Source organism: Chlorocebus sabaeus, chromosome 21, assembly GCF_047675955.1.
Source record: "Chlorocebus sabaeus isolate Y175 chromosome 21, mChlSab1.0.hap1, whole genome shotgun sequence".
Classification (NCBI taxonomy): domain Eukaryota; kingdom Metazoa; phylum Chordata; class Mammalia; order Primates; family Cercopithecidae; genus Chlorocebus; species Chlorocebus sabaeus.
In genome coordinates this window covers 68,607,438-68,630,547 of record NC_132924.1, presented here as the reverse complement: position 1 = coordinate 68,630,547, position 23,110 = coordinate 68,607,438, and the positions used below count along the sequence as shown (strand labels likewise).

General features: G+C 34.3%; 2 protein-coding genes across 5 annotated transcripts in view; one reads left to right on the top strand and one right to left on the bottom strand.

Annotated features, from left to right (window-relative positions):
- SEMA3A (semaphorin 3A) overlaps positions 1-23,110 on the bottom strand; it is a 522,459-nt gene that overhangs the window by 364,024 nt on the left and 135,325 nt on the right. The gene's annotated exons all lie outside the window — the stretch shown is intronic.
- LOC119626236 (large ribosomal subunit protein eL39-like) lies at positions 14,933-15,266 on the top strand. Its single transcript, XM_038004554.2, has one exon. It carries the CDS (start codon positions 14,974-14,976, stop codon positions 15,127-15,129), a length of 156 nt encoding a protein of 51 aa, XP_037860482.2. The 5' UTR covers positions 14,933-14,973; the 3' UTR covers positions 15,130-15,266.

The following is a 23,110-nucleotide window of genomic DNA, read 5'->3' as shown; positions in this document are numbered from 1 at the left end:
ATATGTGCAGAATGTGCCAGTTTGTTACATAGGTATACATGTGCCATGGTGGTTTGCTGCACCCATCAACCTGTCATCTACATTAAAACCTGGAACTTTTAAGGAAAAAAACCCGACTGCATCAAGCAAATGAGGATGCCGTGAAGGGGGTTAAGAGAAATCAATGACATTTTGGCAGAGGTAACATTATGTATAAAGGCATGAAGGCAGTAAAACATTGAGTGTTCAAGACATTACATGTAATTTTCTGTTTCAAACCAGACATTTTAATGAAACAAGTTGGACAAAGATGAGTTTTGAGATGTTGTCATTCAGCCATGTCCAACCCTTTGAATGTGAGAACCTTTTTGCTTAAATGTGGTCATGGATATCACCACATTATGCCTGGTCTTTATTTTATTTTAGCTCATTAACCATTGTTAGTGCTAATGTATTTTACACGTGGTCCAAGACAATTCTTCTTCCAATGTGGCCCAGGGAAACCAAAAAGATGGACATGTGTGGTCATGGCAAAAGATTTGAGGAAGACTGTAATCAAAGAAGAAACATGCACATATCAAAATTTTAGGAAGGACAGTCTCCCAGAGACCTAGAAGAAAGACTGAACAATTAGATCATGTGACTATTATAATATCCAAGTGAACAACAATGAGATTCTAAAATAAGATGGAGGCTGTCATTTTGCTTACTATACCCTTATAAAATATAGTGTTACATTACATTTTCTAATTGAAAATTAAAATAAATATTTAGTGCAAAATAAGAGGGAACACAATGTGTAATTTCAAAAGCTGTGTTATTTTATATTACATACTTGCACTTCTCTTCTTGCTCTCTGGCCTTGAAATAAATTACAGTCCCACACTGCAAAATTTTATGGTATTATTTTTCTGGCCAACTTAGGGCTTGTAACTGCTGGTTTAATTGATGTGTTCCACTATATGATTAATTCAATAATAGTGATTTTGGGCCAATCATAATAATCCATATCAGATGCCTGACACTTTTACCTAATAAGCAAAGACGAAGGCATAATCTAGAAAACACAGATTCTCATAACCAATAACGTAAGTAAAATAAAAGCAAGGCCAGTTATGTGCAATATATTTTAAGGCATCATTGGCTTATACTTAGCAGAAATAAATATTTTATATCCTGGATATATGTCTCATTGCTCATTTTTACCTATATAACAAACCTGCACATGTACCCCTGAACTTAAAATAAAAGTGAACTTAAAAAAATAGATCGCATTATTAGGTATTTTCATAGCACACTTCAAAAGTGAAGTTGATAATTATCTCAAAAGTAAAGTATGGGTGAGAAAAATGACTTTTTAAATGTACCTCCTGAACAATTAGGAATTATAATATCAAACTCTGAAACAAGTAAAAAAAGTAATAAATTATCATATGCATTTAAGTAATAAGATCTACTGACTTAAATGTTTCCAATGAAGTTCATGTGTTTCGATGAATATCATAGTAAACATTTGGAAGACACCAGTGGCAGAGATGGTGAGGACATAAAGCAGAAAGGCACATGTACATTTTCATTTGTCTTATCACTGCAAGGGTATTACCTAGTTTATTTTTGCTTTACCACCCAAAATAGTCATCTACAATTGACTTTCTATCACTTTTTTCCCCCTGTAGTGCATGGGATATGGTAGTGGTTTTTTATTTATTTTTTTGCATGCTTAAATGACTAGGTATTTTAGAATTCTACAAGCACTTTTTTAAAAAAAATATTTCAACTCCTCCATGAAGCATATGCTAATGTCTGCAACGGTCCTTCCCTCATATTCTGAGATAAGAATGGTTTGGGTTTTATTAAATCAAAGAAGATGAAAAGTATAGAAATGGATTATGTCCTATATCTATCTCTTTGATATGCATCTCTGAGGGTGGCTAGCCAAGGCATCTAAGACATAAACCAATGATTCCATGCCATGGAAAGAAAGGAAAGAATCATACACTGTTTTTATAGATCAAAGTCAGTATCCTAGGTTTTATATTTGAATGTCATGATCTATGTAGAAATGTACTGAATGAAGTTTCAAGTAGTCAATACCTGTGACAGACATGGTTTTCTTTTTGGAACTATTGATTGCTTTTCTGAGTAATCTCCAAATCCCACCTTGAAGCCATTCAATCTGGATCACAAAAAGATATCTTAGATGACTAAGGAATTTGCCAAGGGTATTTGGAAGAATTTTTGGCTTTCTTCCAAAGTATTTTTTAGCTTAAAATCAAGGCTTACTGTTTTATGACAAGAGCTTTTTACCTTAAACAAAGTCTGTTGAGTTTCTGCTTTTAATCCCAACACACAATTTTATAATAAAGTTTGAAAATGAAAGATTCAGGTGATTCTAGTTACATTCATTGTTTTAAATTCACTTAATTTTTAAGTTCTCATTGCCCCTTATCTACAATTCATTGAAATTGTTCTTTATTACTAGCATTTTGTGGTTTTATATGCTTCTAACTAATCATTGTTCATTATACCAAGAGAATCAGATTTCCAACTATGGTTTGATGTCATTGTGTATATACAGGACGTCCACAGGTGCCTGGAAGGCCATAAAGAAAAAGAAGGAAACCAGCCAAGATTAAAGTTTCACAGGTCCAGATGTGGCTGCTGCTGCTGTTTGGGGAAAAAAAAAAAAACATTTTAGACCTTGGCATTTCGGCATTACAGCTGGCAAGTAATAAGAGAGAATGAAGTCTGTGTGCGTGTGTGTATGCATGTGAGCATGCTCTTTTTGTGACAGAAAAGGGGGAAATGGAAGGCAGGAAAGTCCAATCTGCTGGAGTAAAATAGAAATGTGGATGAGAGACTGTTCAACCCCACTGGCAATGAGGTATTTCCCTTTTATTAATGAAATGTTCTGGCACAGTGGAAAAATATAATTTGCATGAACGAGCACATCAATCTAAAAAAGTAAAAGTCCTGACTTGTAGTCATTTCTTTCAGTTTATTCACAAAATTATCATAAGCAGGATTCAGTTGTCTTCCTCATTAGTTAAGTTATTATTATTTTTTTCACCATTATTCAGCTATATACATCCTTCAGAGAGAGTTCCAACAAGGGATCTGGAGACTACATAGTTCATTAAATCATGTGATATGTAAATATCGAGTGGCTCACAGCAGATGTTCCTATCAGGATATTACAAATAAATCCAAAATTCTAAGTCTCAATGACTCATTTCCAGAAAAAAAAAAGCATTATATTTGCTTAATATTAAAATGTCATCAATGTGATTGTAAATTATTTTGAATTATTTTTCATGTATATGTAATCTACCTCTTTTTATTTTTCACAGTGCCCATCACTGGATACACCACCAATGAAAAGAGATGTTCTTAATTCTAGTCTAGGAAGTCTTGGAGAGTAGTCTGCAGAAATCTAAATGGCAAGACAAGTTAACATCTGTTCATTCTTTACTGTAAGTCTACACTTACAGGATAAATTGAGAAAAGACAATTTAAAATCGTCCTAATCTGAAGAAACTAATCCTTGTTTTTTTCAATGGCAATTTAGTGTGGTAGTTAAAAGAACACAGCTTTAACGTGTGGCCGTGACATCAATCCAAGGCACTGATGAGTTGAAATGTATGTGTGTGTATACACACACAGACATACAGACACACACACACACACACACATAAAAATCTGCACTTTATTTAAAAGGCATAGAAGAAAAAATATTTTAACACTATTTATTAGTTCTTACCCCAGAGTAAATGTTCACATTCTTGACTATATTAAAACATTCAGTATCTTTATTAAGTTTGCTACACTGAAATATGTTATTGCTTACATCTCTCGACTTATTACATACATATTATCAATGTAGTGACTTAACATTTCAGGGTTATAAATCATTTTATCATTTAGGATAAGAAACTGAAATAATGCAATCTCATTCTATAAAGAGTCTTGATTCCAGCTAAGACTCTTATCATCAATAATATATCAGGACTTGATTTAGGGAGTCACTTCATTAGTTCTTTAGTTACCTCTATTGATACTATTTTCGTGAAATTGCTGGTCGCGATGGAGCATGTCTTATATAAGATGTGAAAAATGACAATAGTAACTTCGTAATTCTTGTGTCAAATTAGAAATTGCTTTTAAAACTTGCTGTCTTCCAAAATCCTCAGTTGAAGCACCTACCAAGATTTTTATCACAAAAACACTTTAAGACCTCCCTTGACACTCCCTAAGTTGGTGTTTTCATCTCCCCTAGATTGTACAAAATGCAACACAAGGAAGAAAGTATTCCTTAATACTAGTTGGAATGCTAGTTGGCTAGTATTCCAACTCAGTAACACTCTAACTTGACCATAAAGATATTGAAGCTTTTCTACAACACTGACTCTAGAGTCTTTAGCCTCATCATTTACTTCTTTACCATAATGCTTAGCACACATAGAGGAAACTAAAACAAGCAAAGAAACAACACAATGAGGTGAGGAGAGTGGCTTTAGTTAATAGAATGATACCAAGGAGTACTTTATTATTATTTCAAAATTTCAAACTGTTCTAGCTTGCTAGGATATACTCTACTTTCCAAAGAAAAATTGAAATGAAGAAAAATACAGTTCTAAGACAAGAAAGTAAGAACATAATCTGATAAATATGCTAATTTTGAAATGTTTTAAGGCAGGACATTTTCAAAGGTGTAGTGCCTATAAGCACTGACATTTTTCTCTTTTGTTTTCAGCTTGTGGCTTTTAACCAAGACATATGGTATACATACAAAGTTACTAAATATCTGTTATAATTTAAATGAATTCTAAGCCTTGGGGCATCAGGGAGGTTATTTTTAAATTTTAAAGGGAAACTACTTTTGAATTTGCCATACTACATTGTGTTCCATTGCAAGAAATTTAATCTGAATGCACTGAAAAGAAGAGATGTAGTTTTTACTTTCTGGATTGTGCTACATCCTATATTTAACAGATTTTTGTCATATTCTTAAAGTCCACCAAATGTACTGAAAAGTAATAGTGTATATCCATGTCTTTCTTTTCTTACAATTGACTAAATACTAAAAACAATAGTTTTTTTCTTAAAAGTTAATCATCTAAAACGCAGTAAGTAATCACAAACTAAACTTTGATCACTACTAGTTTAAGTTCTGTCTACATAATTGCAAATCTCCGAATTGATCTTTTTAAAAGTAAATATTTTGGAATAAAAATTCATTTTCCATTTATATATTTGCTATTCTATAAATTTTGTTTTCATAAATATATTTATAAATTTTATGTAATGAAGATTTCAGAGTAACAATGAAAATATTTTTATAATTAAATTCTAAAGTTATTCTCTATGTTTATAATCTGTAATTTACCTCATGAATTTCAATCTAATTTCATATAACCTGAGATGAGATTTTATGGATGAGAAAAGTTTCCAGAAAACTAGACTATTTACAATGTATAATTGAATAAATAATAAAAATATTTTATTAAACTAATGGCTTGTAATAAAATAATTTTAGCCCTCCATTCTTCCCCTTATTTCCTGCCCTCTTCCTCCACCTGTTCCCTCACGTTTCCTCTTTGCTTCCCGTCTTGCTCTTCCCTGGTCCTGGCCCTCGCTTCTCGCCACCTTCCCATCCTCTGTCTTGTTTTCCTATTTCTCCCCTAACCTGCTGCCTCCTGGTCACCCCCATCTTCTTTTCCACAACCTCGATCCTCCCTTTTGCTACCTCCCCTTCCACTTGCCCCCTTGCTTCTTCCCTCCTGTCTCGATCCACTTTTCACCCCTCCATCTTCTCTCTTGTTTCCCTCTCACTCACACCCTCTGCCCTCCCACCATTCCCACCCTTTCCTCCTGGCCCTGCTCCCTGGCTCTTCCACAGCCCTTCCTCTTCAATTTCCCCCTAAGTCCCACCCCTCATTTTCTACTTAGACCGTCCCCTCATTTTCTGCTTAGACTCATGCCCTCAAAAAAAAAAAAAAGAATAATCGTTTTATTTTGACATTTTGTGTAAAAATCTTTTAAAAATTTATTACAATTTCTAATATGCTGTATATACTTTCTACTATAAATACTTTAATATTTCCTTACTGATATGAATTCACCCTTAAAAATTTCAATTATTTGAAATACTTTGAATCTATTCTGTAAGATAGGGAGGACAAATTCTCTAAATTACTAGAATTTCCTATTGATTTTTGTATTTTTCTCCACTATTAATTTATTATGAATGTTGGTTGCAAGTAGAACTTAAAGGTAATAGGCTTATAAAATACGTGTAATTGTACATAATTTCAATGGGTCTTGGTATAATGACAGATTACACTACTTTTATAACAAAAAAACATGAGTTTTACAAATTTTGCATCTTTATTCCTAAGATAGTTTGTATTTATAGTTTGAGTATGAAGGGTCATTCCCTCATAAAAAAGATATTTTTACATTAGCAAATATAGGTTATCGTTGTGGAAGATAATAATTTATTAGTCCGACTAAGAAATTGTGATGTGTGTGTATGAGAGAAAGTGGGAGCGAAAAAGAGATCTATCTTGATATCTGTCATATACACACACAATATGTTTAGTCCTTGCTGAAAAGTGAAGATTATGCAATTCACATTTTCTTTGGAAATTTGATCATGTTATCTTTAAACGACAGACATTTATGAACTACGGAACGGCATCTAAAGCAAAGGAGTTATAATTAACAATAAGAATGAACGTATGACCTTAAAGAGTGAATATACTAACTAATTTTGTTTACTGACATTATCTCAAATTTCAGAAGTGGTCTAAAGAAGCCCTGCCTATTTGAAATACAATGTGGGCTACATATTTAATTTTAAATTTCCTAGCAGTCACATTAAAAATAAATTAAATTAAAAGGTGAAAGGAACTTTAATAGTATATTTTATTTTACTTAATATATCTACTAAAGTATTATTTCAGTGTGTAATAATTTAAAATTTATTGACATATTTTATGTTTTTTTTTTTTCCTTATTTTGTCTTCAAAATCTATACATTTCAACCCAGATTAGTCCAGTTTAAGAAGTCAGATGCCACATGTGGCTACTTGATATTTATAATATTGGACAACACAGGTCTATAGTGTAGCTAAAATCCAGTAACAGCATGATCTTCTTTAAAAAATATCAGAGCACCTTCTTCCTAGACACCATATTTAGAAGAATATAAGCAGGCAACTGTCACATTTAAATATTACAATGACTATAGAAACAAACCTTCTATGAGTGCAATTAAGAGGAAACTTTTCAAAACAGAGGAGTTAATTAAGTAGAAAATGTGTGGTTAAATCCACACAAAAAATGTTGGATGGAAAGATCCTTTTCTAAACAGAAGAACACCAAACATAAAAGGACAGAGGAGGGGCTGAAACTTAGCATAGGCAAAAATTACCATATTTACTGAATAGAAGGCCAGTTTGGCTCTGGAAAACTTCTTCTTTTTTCCCCCCAGAGAGAATGGCCACACGCCAATAGATACAGGCCTAAAATAGAGTATATACTATGGTAACCATAGTAATGAGTAGATGGAACTAAAAAAAGCTGGTCTTGGGTGAGCAGATGTTCAGTCAAAGCAAGAATGAAAACATGAACTGCATTTCACAACCTCCATTTTATCTACATACAGTAGGACAGTGTTCTATGAGCCTGTGGGAGAAATGTACTGAAGGAGGAGGAACCAGAATGCCAGGAACGCCTTGTTATCAGTACAGGCACACAAAGCTAGGTTCCAATAGAAGAATTCATCAGCAAGAAACATCCCCAAGTAAGTCTATGAGAGATTGATACATATTCCAATTACATCTATATCTACATTCATGCATGTACACTTTACTAAGTAAAGTAGCATGTCTTGTAATCTTGTAAAATAGTCTGTCTAGGTTGAAGTATGAAAAAATTATGTACTATTTCTCAATTTCCTTCAGGAAGTCTAACTTAAATATAATTTTTCTAAGAATAACATGGTTATCTATATCATGCCAACACCTTCCTAGACTTCAAGTTATTTTTACTGCAGAACTAGATCAGTGTTGTGGTTAGGAAGGAATATTATGCAGATTGCCTGGGTTTGAATCCTAGCTCACCAGATGACTTTGGACAAGTAACTTAAACTCCTTAAGACTCAGTTAACTCACCTTCAAAACAGAATTAAATAGTGTCAATTCATAGTATTGATATGAGGATTAACATGAAGAAATTAGGAGTGTCTGGCACACAGCATTAACAAATTTTAGTTATTTTTAACAATAATTCATTGTTATTTTTATGCCATATGCCAATAAATTCCCAAAGACCTGGCAAGAAAAACATTGAAACTATGTTTTACTGTGCCTAGCACATTTTTGTTGATGCATGTGTAATATATACATAAATGCACGAAAAATGCACAGAGACCCATGTCCACATATACTTCTATATTTTCCATACCTTGAAGCAGGCATCTGATGAGAAAATAAAGTCATACCCAGAGAAGACAGGTAGTTCTCATCTTCCAATGTGCTGTTTGGCTAACAATCCATCATTGCATTCATCTGGCAGTGTTTCAAAACATATCCCAAGCTGCAGAAGACTACTGAGCCAGAGGAGCACTGAGTCATAATTAGCTCAAGATTAAAGTTCACCAAGGAATGGATTCAAATTCAATTTAACACAAAAAGGCTTTAGAAGGAGGGATCATTGTGTTGAGATCTCAATGAAGCAAGCTTTCATTCTTGATTATTGGAAACTCCTTGATAAAGAATCTCCCTAGATCCTTAAATGCTTTGTGCAGCTGGGGTTTGAGGTCATACTTTTCACTCCACTTGGTGTGGGAAAGAGAGTTGGCACATGCTCGTCTTGATCTACATGTAGCCCCAAAGCATTCTCAAAGAAAGAACAAAAGCAGACAGAATTGCCTTGCAAGAAATGTTTCTCAACAATAAATTTCAGAAAGCAGTGCTATATCTGGGAGGAGAACATTTCAAATACAAGTTGAATGATAAACCCCACTGGTCAGGGACAGAAAGTCTTATCAAAGGTCTAAAAAAAGCTTTATGTTATCCAAAGTTTAACAAAAGCCTACACATAAAGACTTTTATCATAATGTTATACACACTTATACATATATATACACACATATCTCTATACACATATACCTATATAAATATGTGCATATACTGAGTATATGTGTGTTTGTGTGTGTGTGTGTGTATGTGTATATATATATAAAATAGAGTATGTGTATGTATATGCATATATATAAATAAAATAGTGGAGAATGTTCCATATATCCCAATAAGGGGTCAGTACATATGAAATGAATACGAATTATGTTCTTATGTAATACAGAAGAGAAAAAGAAACCCATTAAGATAGCTAGAGTAATACAAATCTGTGTGCTTCCATATCATTTTAACTATAACCAAAGTGTGGGTTGAGGAGGAAGTTAAACCATAAATTAAATAATTGTTTAGAATTACATTCCTCCCAAATTTTTGCATCACCCCACTCTTGCATTAGGATAGACAATAAGAGTAGATTATTCAAATGGTAATACTCTTAATGTTTTATAGATTGACATTTATGATGCCCAAGAGCTTAAAGAAATGTTAGTGTCACCTTGCATTTAAGTTACCCTCAGACTTTATTTATAACACTCCAGGATTATTCCTTTGCAGCTAAGGATAAATATTTGAAGAAGTAGGAAGTTTGGCACAGAGATTAGGCATAAATGAATACAATGGTACTAAAATGACAGAGATGTGGATTTAGAAAAGCTTGCATCCATACAAGAACAAAAATCTTTAAATTCCAGTTCTATCTTCACATGGACCTTGTCAATAATGTTCATTGAACTGAAAAAATTTAGAAGCTGTAAGAATAAAAGACCAATTTGCCAATGTAGTTTGCTAACATTCCATAAAAGAAGACGGACAAAGTTTTAAAATATTAGGTGAACTTGTTTTAATCACTGATGGGAACAAGAGAACTGCATGGCCAAATCTAGTTTTGAAAAATTGGAACAAAAACATGTATTAGGTTATTTTCATCAGATGTGAGGTTTTACTTGAATTTGCTCTTTGTTTTTATATGTTATAACTCAGATGTCTGTGGTAGGTTCCATTCTCCAATTTGGTATATATATATATCCCATATATTGGATCTGTAGTAATAATTTAGTGCCAAGAATTGCTTTAGGCTTTTCAGGAATTAACTATTCAAATGGTGTGCCCTTGGAAAATTACAAATCAAAGCATGGGCACTAACTGAATCAATATAATTGCCCTCTATTTGGTGTGGGCTTGTGTGTTGAAAAAATATATAATCCTAACAAAAGTAGATGTTTTGGGGACTAATAGAGGCACAATAGGAGAGATCAGACTCCCTTTGCAAGGTCAATTAGAGACTGCTTGTGCAATTTCCCTCCTGTCTAATGGCCTTAATATAACCACATATTCTTATTATTGCTCGAAAGTTATTGAACATATGTAATTGGTGTATCTGCCTTTGTGGGTCCCTTCAATATTTCTGTTCAAGGCAGCTGCACTTGAAGCTTAAGGGTTTGCAGCTGTTGGAAGCTATATCAGGAACGTGAGGGTTTGGCACTCATTTTCATAGTTCCTACTGTGTAGAAGTTTGGCAAGAACTGTGGAAAGGGTATGGTGACTTAAAGAATGTTTGTAAAACTTTCCCCCATCATTGTGGTTCTGAGCACATAAGGTCTGGAGTTGGAGAATATAAGGGTGGTTATTTTGATTGGGGCATTTGGGTTCCATTTATACAATTAACTGTAAGGGCAAAACATTCTGAGATTCTGCTTAAATTTCATTTTTTCCTTGATAAGTACAGTAAAAAGAATTCCGTGAAATAGAGCTCAACGGTGTGTCATTTTCTCAGTTCCAAAAACAATTTTCAAAGCTTTAACATGATCATTCATACATGTAACATCTTTAAGGAACATATTAATGATGGTAATCCTAAAAAATTTTTCAAGCTCATAAAACTATTTTATTCACATACATTGGGGAAAAATTACAATCTTCAAATCATCACATAGAATATTTGAAGTCACTTTAGAAATAAACCAGTCATGGAGGATTAAAAAACATTACTTTAGAAAGAAAATTTAATGAATTTTAGCTTTGCCCAAAAAGGATATTTTGTAAAATTACCATACTGTGATGTAGTGATATTTATGACAAGATTATTTAATTCTTATAAAGAAAAAGAAATAGTTAATATATTTTTACAATTTCTGAAAGTGAGATTATTATAAACTATGATTCTCAATGCTTGTAAGAGGAAATTTGAGAAGGTGACATTTTCCTGGGTAGATTTTAAAATAATATGTTAGAAGAGATTAATAATTCAAAGGTATCTCTATTTCTTGATTGATCATAGCATGTAATTAAAAGATATTTTTCAACTCTAGTAATTTTGAATTCAGTTTAGCCATAGAATCACACTAAATTCAGAATGAATTTATCTAGATGGATATAGATATAAATACTTCGAGAATATTCGTGTCAGGTTAGCTATGCTATTAATCAATTTGTAATTGTTTCAACATTTCTGATGAAAATGCATCAAAAGGCTTAGTGTGGTGGCTCACGTCTGTAATCCCAGCACTTCGGGAGGCTGAGGCAGGTGGATCACCTGAGGTCAGGAGTTCGAGACCAGCCTGGCCAACATGATGAAACACCATCTCTACTAAAAATACAAAATATTAGCTGGGAGTAGTGGTGCATGCCTGTAATTCCAGCTACTCAGGAGGCTGGGGCAGGAGAATCACTTGAACCCAGGAGGCGGAGGTTGCAGTGAGCCTAGATCACACCACTGTACTCCAGCCTGGGTGATAACAGCAAAACTCCATCTCGGAAAAAAAAAATGCATCAAAATAACTATATGTACATCAAATACATCAAAGTATGCATATATACTTTTTAATATATATACTCTGATGCATTTATTTACATATTTGATAGGTTTATGTTTTTGGAGAAAATATTTACATTTCTCAGTGAAAATATAATGATGCATAAAAACAAAATAGTAATTAATAATAATCTTCCATAAAAATATTTGGAATGTGAAAAGGAAATTTCAATTCTTCCGATAGGATTAATCTTGGTGATGGCTATATTTCCATGTACAAACCAAAATAAAGAAAAACAGATAAATGAATTCCTCAAAATTAGCTTTTCAAGCATATCAGTGGAATAATTTAACGAGTAAAGTTTCTGCTACACTTCATGTAGAAGTGATTTACCACAACATCAACCATATGGTATGCACATACTCTGTACTATCCCTTGTTCAGGCTGTTAGCATGAGAGTGTATCCAACTAAGAAATTCATCTAGTACCATTTATTAAACATTTCTTCTGTGTGAAATACTGGAGATTCAAATATTGTTTTCGAGTTGTTCTCTGTATGTTTGTTTTATCATCTTCAAAGAATATTTCAGGGTAAGATTAGTTTTTCCACCTTTTAGGAAATGTCATTAAACTCCAAGTCATTAAGATAATTTTTTTAAAAATTAAAAAGTAAATCACAAGCAAGTTGTCAACATTCTGATTCTTACACTCGTTCATAAATCTAGTTGTCTGAAACCTAGGAGTCATTATTTCCCCTGTATTCTTTTCCATCCCACATTCATTCCATCAGCAGGTCCTGTGAATAATACTTTCTGAGTAGTTCTTGATTCCTTCTTTGTCTCTATTTCTGCCCTGACAGTATCTATCTAAGCCTTTACCCTTCATCATCTCAAATCTGGGTGACTGAAATAGCCTCTTTATTATCACATTCACTGTAGTTGTCCTTTAATGTAGTCTCTACACTGCTTTCTGCTAAAGTGATTTTTAAAGCTACAAATCCGGTCATGTTAGCTACGTATCCCAGGATGTTCCCCCTTTCAGACTTTGAAATCAGCAGTATGACTGCAGAGACCACCTTTTTAACTAAAAACTTCCGGTGCTGCTTTTAGGAGTTTATGCCCCTCACACTTTAGAATCTTTGCCCACCCTGCCTTCTCCCCTCCAAATCAATTACTTTCTACTCATTCTTCACATGTCATCTCAACTCAGTGAAGCCTTTCCTAAATTATCAAGTCAGATTCATTTGTTACTTGCCACTATAATTTTTTTTTTTTTTTTTTTTTTTTTGATGGAGTTTAGTCCTTGTTGCCCAGGCTAGAGTGCAATGGCATGATCTTGTCTCACTGCAACCTATGCCTCCCGGATTCAAGTGATTCTCCTGCCTCAGCCTCTTGAGTAGCTGGGATTACAGGCATGCACCACCATGCCTGGATAATTTGGTATTTTTAGTAGAGATGGGGTTTCTCCATGTTGGTCAGGCTGGTCTCAAACTCCTGACCTCAGGTGATCTGCCTGCCTTGGCCTCCCGAAGTCCTGGGATTACAGGTGTGAGCCACCACGCTTGCCACTATAGAATTTTTTTACTTTACTATTAAAGGTTACAATCATATTTTTGTGATTGTTTATTTAACATCTACACGATGAAGATCATGAACACAAGAATCTCTATGTTCAAATGAATTAAATGAAAATTGAGATTAAAAATAATTCAGAAGGAATATAGGCCTTCAAATTATATTTTTCAAGTAAATGAACATTTCAGGGAAAATAATAGGTCTACAAATGCAGGAATAAAGAGAACCTTATGCACGTGTGCATGCACGCGTGTGTGTACGTGTTTTTCAATAGACTTGCTTCAGTTGTAAATTTTCCACATCTCTTGAACAAACACACTATTTACTACGGTTGGCAATTATGTGTATAAATAATTAGTTGCTAATATTATTCTTAAAATTGGGGAATAAACATTGAGTTATGAGAATGCAAAAGAAGAAAATAATAATTCTACCTGTAGACAGTGGGTAAGAAATTATAGAGATGAGGGATTTTGTGCCAGGCCTTGAATGGTGACAAAAATTTCAGCAAGCGCATGAATGGCAAAGAACACTATAGGCAGTGCAAACTATGTGAGCAAAATTATGGCCTCCTGATTGTGCTTAGTGTATTTTTGAAATTTTAAGCAGCTACTTATGAGTGAATAATACAAATAACAGGTATTTAATGAGCATTTACCAAGTATGCTTTGAAATGTACACTTTCACTTAATTCTCACAAGCATATCATGTATGCACTACTGTTACCACCAAAATTCATACACCAGAGTGTTCCAAATGCTCAAACTAAGCATTAGAGCATTTTAGTAAAATTTGCATGAATGAATAGCAAAGGAATAAATATATCTGAACTCAGATGCCCACAAACTTGACTACCAGATTACACTTACTCTTGAGGAGTAGAGGCAGAAAGGGGTGAAACTGGAATTATAAATGGTAGTTGAATTGTGAGTGTATTGGATTCCATGTGTAGGAGTTTAAACTTTGTCCTGTTGGCAACTGAAAACACTGGAAAGTCTAATCATAGGGTGATTATAATCCAATATAATTTTTAGAAAGATTTGTAGGGTGGACCATATGGGAAATTAATGAATGCAAATTGATTAAATTGCCTATGACTGCATTAAATTGCATATAACTGAGCTAGGCAGCTAGAAAACTTAAAAGTAATTTAATTCAGCCAGTTTCTAAAACTAACTATTGAGTGATTATGGAATCCTGCTTCAAATTCTGCCAAATGATGACTCTCTAAGGGAAAAGTGTCTGGTGAGGGTAAATTGGCTTTGAGAAATAGCTGAGGTGCTATGAGACAGCCAAGTGGAGATATCAATATAAAATTAGCAATATGGATGGGGAGAGGAGGGCTAACTCATGATACAAATAGAAAAATTGTGGCTGGGCGCAGGGGCTCACTCCTGTAATCTCAGCACTTTGGAAGGCCGAGGGGAGAGGAGAGGATCACTTGAGCTCAGGAGTTTAAAACAAACCTGAGGCTCTTTTCCTTTCTCCGCCATCGTGGTGTGTTCTTGCCTCCACTTCTCGCCATGTCTTCTCACAAGACTTTCAGGATTAAGCGATTCCTGGCCAAGAAACAAAAGCAAAATCGTCCCATTCCCCTGTGGATTCGGATGAAAACTGGAAATAAAATAAGGTACAACTCCAAAAGGAGACATTGGAGAAGAACCAAGCTGGGTCTATAAGGAATTGCACATGAGATGGCACATATATTTGTGCTGCTGAAGGTCACGATCCCATTACCATATCAAACTGAAAATGTCACCACTCTCTGGAGAGTTCGACGTATTTTCCTCTCTGAACCTATTATGAATGTGTTGGTTGGCTGGGTCCAGTAATACATATGTGAGGCTTTTCATTTCAAATAAATAAATAAATAAATAAAACAAGCCTGAGGAACATAATAAGACTTCATTTCTATGAAAAACAAAACAAAACAAGCAAACAAAAAATAGTCACATGTGGTGATATGCACCTGTATTCCTAGCTACTCAGGAGGCTGAGATGGGAGGATCACTTGATCCCAGGAGATTGAGGCTTTGCAGTGAGCTATTATCACGCTGCTGCACCCCAGTCTGGGCAATTGAGTGACACCTTGTCTCAGGGAAAAAAAAAAAAAGAAAATTTGTAATATTCATATAGACATTATTTAAAGAAGGAAGTAATTTGACTTTACAAAAATACATTAATACTTATGCAAAATATTTATTATATCAGAATATGGTTATTCCTGGCACTGCAATTCATTCAAATGGAAATGTTGGTCCATACACTCAGTATAGATTTTTTGACAATACTTTCAATATTATGAAGATAAACATTAGTGTTTCCAGCTAATGTTGCATAACAAGCAAGGGCCAGATTTACCCTTCCACTTAAACAAACAGAAAAACAAACACAAAATACACACACAAAAAAATGGTTGACAGGCATTAAACAAAAGGTAGAGCAAAACTGTGATCTCTCAGAGAAGAGCAATTAATAAGGTGAGCCTTACAATTGCACCAACGTGTTTCTGGGGAGTGGTATCCAGAGGGCAGTGCAGAGAAAGGGAGAAGACTCAAGAATTGAACAAAATTTTTACTGAGTTGAGGATAGAAAACTAAGTTCCAAAAGGCCAATGCAGTTAGACTTTGATGGTTAGAGTCATGGAAAAGAGAGAGATGCACAGGGCAAGAGAGAGGCCTCTGTCTGTTTGCCGTGTGTTCTGTCCTCAAGTCTTTAACTGACCACTGATCTACTCAGGTGTGAGAGTAGACTACAAAGGGAAGGAGAAAGAATTATTTTAAAAAGGAATAGGCAGAAAAATATCTGGAGCTCAAGGATTACAGTTCATGTTTCCATTATTTAGAGTGGGAAGCCTTCTTAGCACATGAAGAGTTAAGTAGAATCCTTAGATTTATTCAAAATTTAAAACATCACTTTGAGAAACACTGTTAGGGAAACAATAAGGCAAGGCATACACTGAAATAAAATATTTTCAAAACACATACTGGAAAAACACTTTTACCCAGAATACGTAAAGAACATCTACAACTCATTAATAATAATAGTATTTAAACAATGTCTGAAATATTTACATAGACACTATACCAAACAATAAACAGGTATACCTCAGAAATATTGAGGGTTCAGTTCCAAACCACTGCAACAGAGCAAATATCTCAATAAAGCATGCCACAGGAGTTTTTTGATCTCCCAGTGTATATAAAAGTTATGTTTACACTATACTGTAGTCTATTAAGTGTGCAATAGCATTATGTCCAAAAAAACAATCAATATACCTTAATCTAAAAATACTATATTATTTAAAAATGCTAGCAATCATTTGAACCTTAAGTGAGTCATAATCTTTTTGTTGGTAGGAGACCTTGCCTCGATGTTGACAGCTGCTGACTCATTAAGGTGGTGGTTGCTAAAGGTTGAGATGACTGGAGAAGATACTGAAAATAAAACAATAAAATTTGCCACATTGATTGGCTCTTCCTTTCACAAGAAAACTTCTCTGTACCATGCAAAGCTGTTTGATAGTGATTTACACACAGTAGAACTTCTTTCAAAATTGGAGTCAATCCTTTCAAATCCTGCCACTACTTTAGCAACTAAGTATATGTAATATTCTAAATCCTTTGTCATTTTTACAGTGATCACAACATTGTCACCAGGAGGAGATTTATACTCAAGAAATCACTTTCTTATACACCCATAAGAAGCAACTCCTTATCCATTGGAGTTGTAACATGAGATTGCAATAATTTAGACAGAACTTCAGGCTCTGCTTCTAATTCTAGTTCTCTTGTTATTTGTGCCACATACGCCATGACTTGCTCCACGGAAGTCTTCAATACTTCAAAGTGATCCATGAGGGTTGGCATCAACCTCTTCCAAACTCCTGCTAATGATATTTTAACCTTCTCCCGTGAATTACAAATGTTCTTAATGACATGTAAAACGGTGAAGGCTTTCTAAGCCAGGCATTGACATTTCTCCAGCTATTAAAGTCCTAGGCAACTTCTTCCATTAGACAGCTGTCTCATCTGCACTGAAAATCTGTTGTTTAGTGTAGTTACTTTTGCCAATGATCTTAGCTAGACATGGATAACTTGCTGCAGCTTTTACATCAGCACTTGCTGCTTCACCTTATGCTTGTAAGTGATGGAGATTGTATCTTTTCTGAAACCTCGTAAACCAACCTCTACTAGTTTTAAACATTTCTTCTTCAGCCTCCTCATCTCTCTCAGCCTTTATAGAATTGCAGAGAGTTAGGGTCTTGCTCTGGATTAGGATCTGGTTTAAGGAATGTTGTGGCTGGTTTGATATTCTATCCAGAGAACTAAAAATGTCTCTTTATTAGCAATAAGTCTGTATTGCTTTCTTACCGTTTGTGTATTCTCTAGAGTAGCACTTTTAATTTCCTTCCAGAACTTTTAATTTGCATTCACAACGTGGCTAACGGCTTGGTGCAAGAGGCAACGGCTTGGTGCAAGAGGCCTTGCTTTTGGCCTATCTTAGCTTTTTAAATTATTTATAGCTTTTTATTTTAAGTGAAAGACGTGTGACTCTTCTTCCACTTGAACACTTAGAGGACATCGTCGGACTACTAATTGGCCTAATATCAATACTACTGTGTCTCAGGGAATAAGGAGGTCTGAGGAAAGGGATACACATCAACAAATGGCTGGTCAGTGGAGCAGTCAGAACACACCAACATTTATCTATTAACTTTGCTGTCTTATATGGGCATAGTTTGTGATGTCCCAAAACAACTACAATAGTAACATCAAAGATTAATAATCACAGATCAACATAACAACTATAATAATAGGGAAAAACTTTAAAATAATGCAAGAATTACCGAAGTGTGACACAGAGACATGAAGTGAGCACATGGTGTTGGGAAAATGGTGCCAACTATTGCTTAACGCAGGTTGCCAGAAACCTTTGGTTTGTTTAAAAAAAAAAAAAAAAAAAAATCTACCGTTTGCGTAAAGTAAAGAACAATAAAAGGAATTACTCCCATATAGCAATGGCAAATAAGCACGTGAAAAGAAGCTCACCATCATTAGTCATGAGAGAAATAAAAATGAAAACAAAATGAGCTACTAATACAATACGGATAACACTAAAATGCTAATAACACCAAGTGTTAATAAAGATGTTAAATTTACCTGTGTTATTTGTGAAAATACAAAATTGTATGACTGCTTTGGAAAACAAGTCAGCAGTTTCTCATAAAGGTAAACACAGATTGTCTCATACCCAGGGAATCGCAGTGCTAGATATTTATCCAAAAGAAATGAAAACATGCATTTCCATAAAGACTTACTCAACTTTATTCTTAATAAACAAAAAAGGCAGCTTTATTCTTAGTAGGGAATTACTAAAAAACAAAACAAATTTCCAACAACTGATGAATAAATAAATAAATTATGGTGTATTCATAAAATGAAGTACTACTTAGCAATAATAAAAACAGCTTACATGCAACAAGAATGATTCTTCAAAGTTTGTGTGTGTGTGTGTGTGTGTGTGTGTGTGTGTGACAAGACAGAGTCTCGCTCTGTTGCTAGGCTGGAGTGCAATGGCATGATCTCAGCTCATTGCAACCTCCACCTCCAGGGTTCAAGTGATCTGGTGTCTCAGCCTCCTGAGCAGCTGGAACTACAGGCACGTGCCACCACTAGCTAATTTTTGTATTTTTAGTAGAGACGGGGTTTCACCACGTTGGCCAGGATGGTCTCGATCTCTTGACCTTGTGATCCGCCCACCTCGACCTCCCAAAGTGCCGGGATTACAGGTGTGAGCCACCATGCCCGGCTCTTCAAAGCTTTTTTTAAGTAAAAGAAGCCAGCCACAACAGAATATATTCTCTATAATCCCATTCTTATGACGTTCTAGAGAATGCAAAGCTTTAGATTCATACAGCAGATGAATGGCAATCAGTAGCCAGAGATGAGATGAGGAAAGTGACTGCAAAAGGTATAAGGCAACTTTCAGAGTGATGGACATGTTTTAGAACATGATTGTATAGGCGCATAGATGATTATCTAAACCCGTCTAAACTCATTAAATTGTACATTTGAAGTTGATAAATTGTATTATATGATTAAAACATTAATGCGAGTGTTGATTAGTAGAGGGGTTGTGTGGGGGACCAGGGAATATATGGGGATTCTGCATTTTCTGCTCAATTTCACTGTGAACATAAAAGTGCTCCAAAAAATGTCTATTTTTAAAAAGTCAATAAAAAATGCTGCAGAAAATTAAATTTCACTTATCAAAAAACTTAATGTGACTTTGCTAAAATCTTAATACCTTAATATTATAAAGGAAATAGATAAATAACATTTATAGGATTTTTAATTAATTATTGTTTTAGTAGAAATATTATATATGAGAAAATACGAAATATTTGTTAATATGTAGCCAAGGTTAGGATTAGTTTTCCCTCAGTAAATTACAAAATGTAAACTCTCTTAGCATTAGCTAACATTTCTGTTTACCTTCTTGGTTTGGGAAAGTATTTTTGTAAAAATTATTATTTAGTATTTCTGAAGGTATGTTCTAAAATTTTTAATTGATTATTTTTTTCAGAAGAGAAACAATCATTAAAACATCAGAAGGAATCTAGTAGTTACAGTGCTGGGTAAAAGCCAGACCCCTGAAGTACATACTGTATGTTTCCATTTACATGAATTTCAAGAAAAAGACAAAATATAGTGATAAAAGTCAGAATGTTGGTTCTATTTTTGGGGAGAGTGTCTGGAGACTGGCATGAAAGAATCTCTGGGGTTTCCATAAATGTTCTGTATTTTGGCCAGGTGCAGTAGCTCACGTCTGTAATCCCAGTACTTTGGGAGTCCAAGGCAGGCTGATCACGAGGTCAGGAGTTTGAGACCACCCTGGCCAACATGGTGAAACCCCGTCTCTACTAAAAAAAAACAAAAATTAGCCGGGCATGGTGGCAGGTGCCTGTGATCCCAGCTACTCAGGAGACTGAGGCAGGAGAATCGCTTGAACCCGGGAGGCAGAGGTTGCAGTGAGCCAACACTGCCTCACTGCACTCCAGCCCGGGAAGGGAGTGAGACTGCGCCTCAAAAAAAAAAAAAAAAAAAAAAACCCAAAAAGTTCTATATTTTTATTAATTCATCAAGTTGTATAAGAATTGTTCACTTAGTCCATGTATTTCGTACTTAATTTTTGAAGCACTTTTTCTGTATGGGAGTTACATGATCCATTCATTTTTTTTGTCTGAAAATCTATTAATTGCCCCCGGCTTCTTGTTCTTAATTTCTTCCCTTGGTAATACACTTTCATGTACTTCATGGCTTCAACTCTTCTTCTTTTTTCCTCCCTCCAATCCTTTCATCTTTCTTTCCTCTCTCCTATCTTTTCCTTAACAAATATTTTGGAAAACCTGCAATATCCTCAAATATGGTAGGTACTAGGGATTCAAATGAATTGCTGAAATGGGTATTGTCCTGCTCTCATGGAGATTAAATTCTAGGAAAAGCAACTTAATAGTTTTCAGAAAATTCAAATAAATTGAGAAATGATAAATTGTGCTAAAGGCATATAATGTCGGGTGGTGAGCAAGGCAGTAAGTTCACAGATGATTTTCCTGAATAAGCAAGCATAGGTGGATGAAGAAGGGGGAAGACACTGGCTGCATAGCACATGTGGACAGACTCTGTGACCAGAGGAAAGCATCAATATGAAAGAAAAATGTTCCCCTCACTTCAACTGGCTTCACCAAAACAGTACTCTCTCTGTTTATCTATGGCCTCTATATAAATTATTCCAACTGTATAGTTTTTAAACCTAATCTTAACTGATAACAATATTAAACCCTATTGTTATCTTGTCTTAGAATAAGTTATAGGTCTTTTTCCCACTTTTTCAATATAATCTCTAGACCTTTTCATACATATTTATGACTTCAATGAATAAGTCTTCAAAGATTTGTCCTAATTCTAACTCTAGCCCAGATTTTCCCTTTGCACCCCAGATTTATGTATCTGCCTTCTTGACATCTCCAGGGTATATAAATATATCCAAATTGGAAAAAACACCCTCTCTGCCCCAAATTCCCCCAAATTGACCTAGTTACTAGTGTTCCCTATTTTGGCATCATGTCTATTCTGACACAAAGCCAGAAACCTAAAATTTAACCTGGACATCTCTTTATTCTTGTGTTCCACATCAGTATATATTTCCATGACATTTCAGATAACCTCTATTGTTTAGATTGAATAAATGTTTCTCATACCAATTCATATTTCTTATTTTTATTTTCATTATTTTTGTTCATTCTACATCTCCTCCTTTATTGTGCCCCAACACACTTCCCAATAACTTCTCATGGTGCCTGATACGTGATATGGCCTGGTTAGGTACTTTGCAGGGGCTACGGAATGTCTTAGTCATTTGCTTTTAATCGTATATAAAGCAGAAAATTTTCACTGAAACATAGTACATTTATAATATTTCTAATTGAATAAAAGTTGTATATGTTTAGTAAGTTCATTTTTATTAAAACTGATTTATTTATACAATTTGACATGCATTCTGTGGAAATGATAGGCCAATGACCCAAATTACATCTGCACAGATATTGTTACCGGGGTAATTGCATTCCATATTTTCTTATATGTGAAGATGTGTTTACTAGTAAAAATGGATATATTCATCTTTGTTTCTCATTTACCTTGTTTAAAAATAAAATGTCTGCTATATACCACATTAACTTTTAAATGTATAATTCTTAGAAAGCATCATTAATGCTGCTTAAACTGAAGAGTGATTACAGCACAACTGTCTCAACAAACACCTAAGTCCTTAAATACTATATGGTTGCTATTTTATTTTCATAACTTGCACTTCTGAATTGTCTTTATCTCTCATTTATTATTTCCAAAGGTTCTTTATGTAACCTTTGAAACATAGTTAATATGATTGGTCCTGACACTTGGTGTCCTTGAAGAGTTGCTTGTGATTGAAAAGTGTAAAAATAAGGTGAGCTGTGTATAGTTTGTGATTCTCTTTGAAGATTAGATTATTTTCAATATGGACTATTACGAGTATAAATACAAAGTTATATAAACTTAGGGAAAGATAAATGCATGCAGATGTACACATGCATACACTCACACATACTCCAAAATAACACACTGGAACATGTTTTAGAGACACACATCAGAAGCTTGTAGAGGGCAAAAATTCATTCATAGTGCTTATATAAAGTCAATGCCCACATTTCTAATGATTTAGGTGGCTCTCAGTACTCCTTCCCATCTTTCCCATCATAACACCCTTTTTCTGATTTACAGGTGGACTTGAGGGTTTGCTTGGTTTCCTCCAGGGATGTCACACCTTACGTAAACCTTTGAAAAACAATGACTACAATTTGTTTTTATCAAATATTACATTAGAATTTGAGAACTTTTTGATCTTTAACTCAACACGATAACTTTTGCCTCCCTGTTCCAGAAAATGTAAACAGTATTTTGAAAATTTGACCATCCATATGGCAAAGGATTCATAACCAGAATATATAAGGAGCTCAAAATGTTCAATATGAAAAAAATCAGATAATCAAATTCAAAAATGGATAAAGATCTGAATAAACATTTTTCAAAAGAAGATATAAAAATGGTAAACGTGTAT

Coding starts and splice junctions, on each gene's coding strand:
- LOC119626236 (XM_038004554.2), top strand. CDS start 14,974: ATGTCTTCTCACAAGACTTTCAGGATTAAGCGATTCCTGGCCAAGAAA.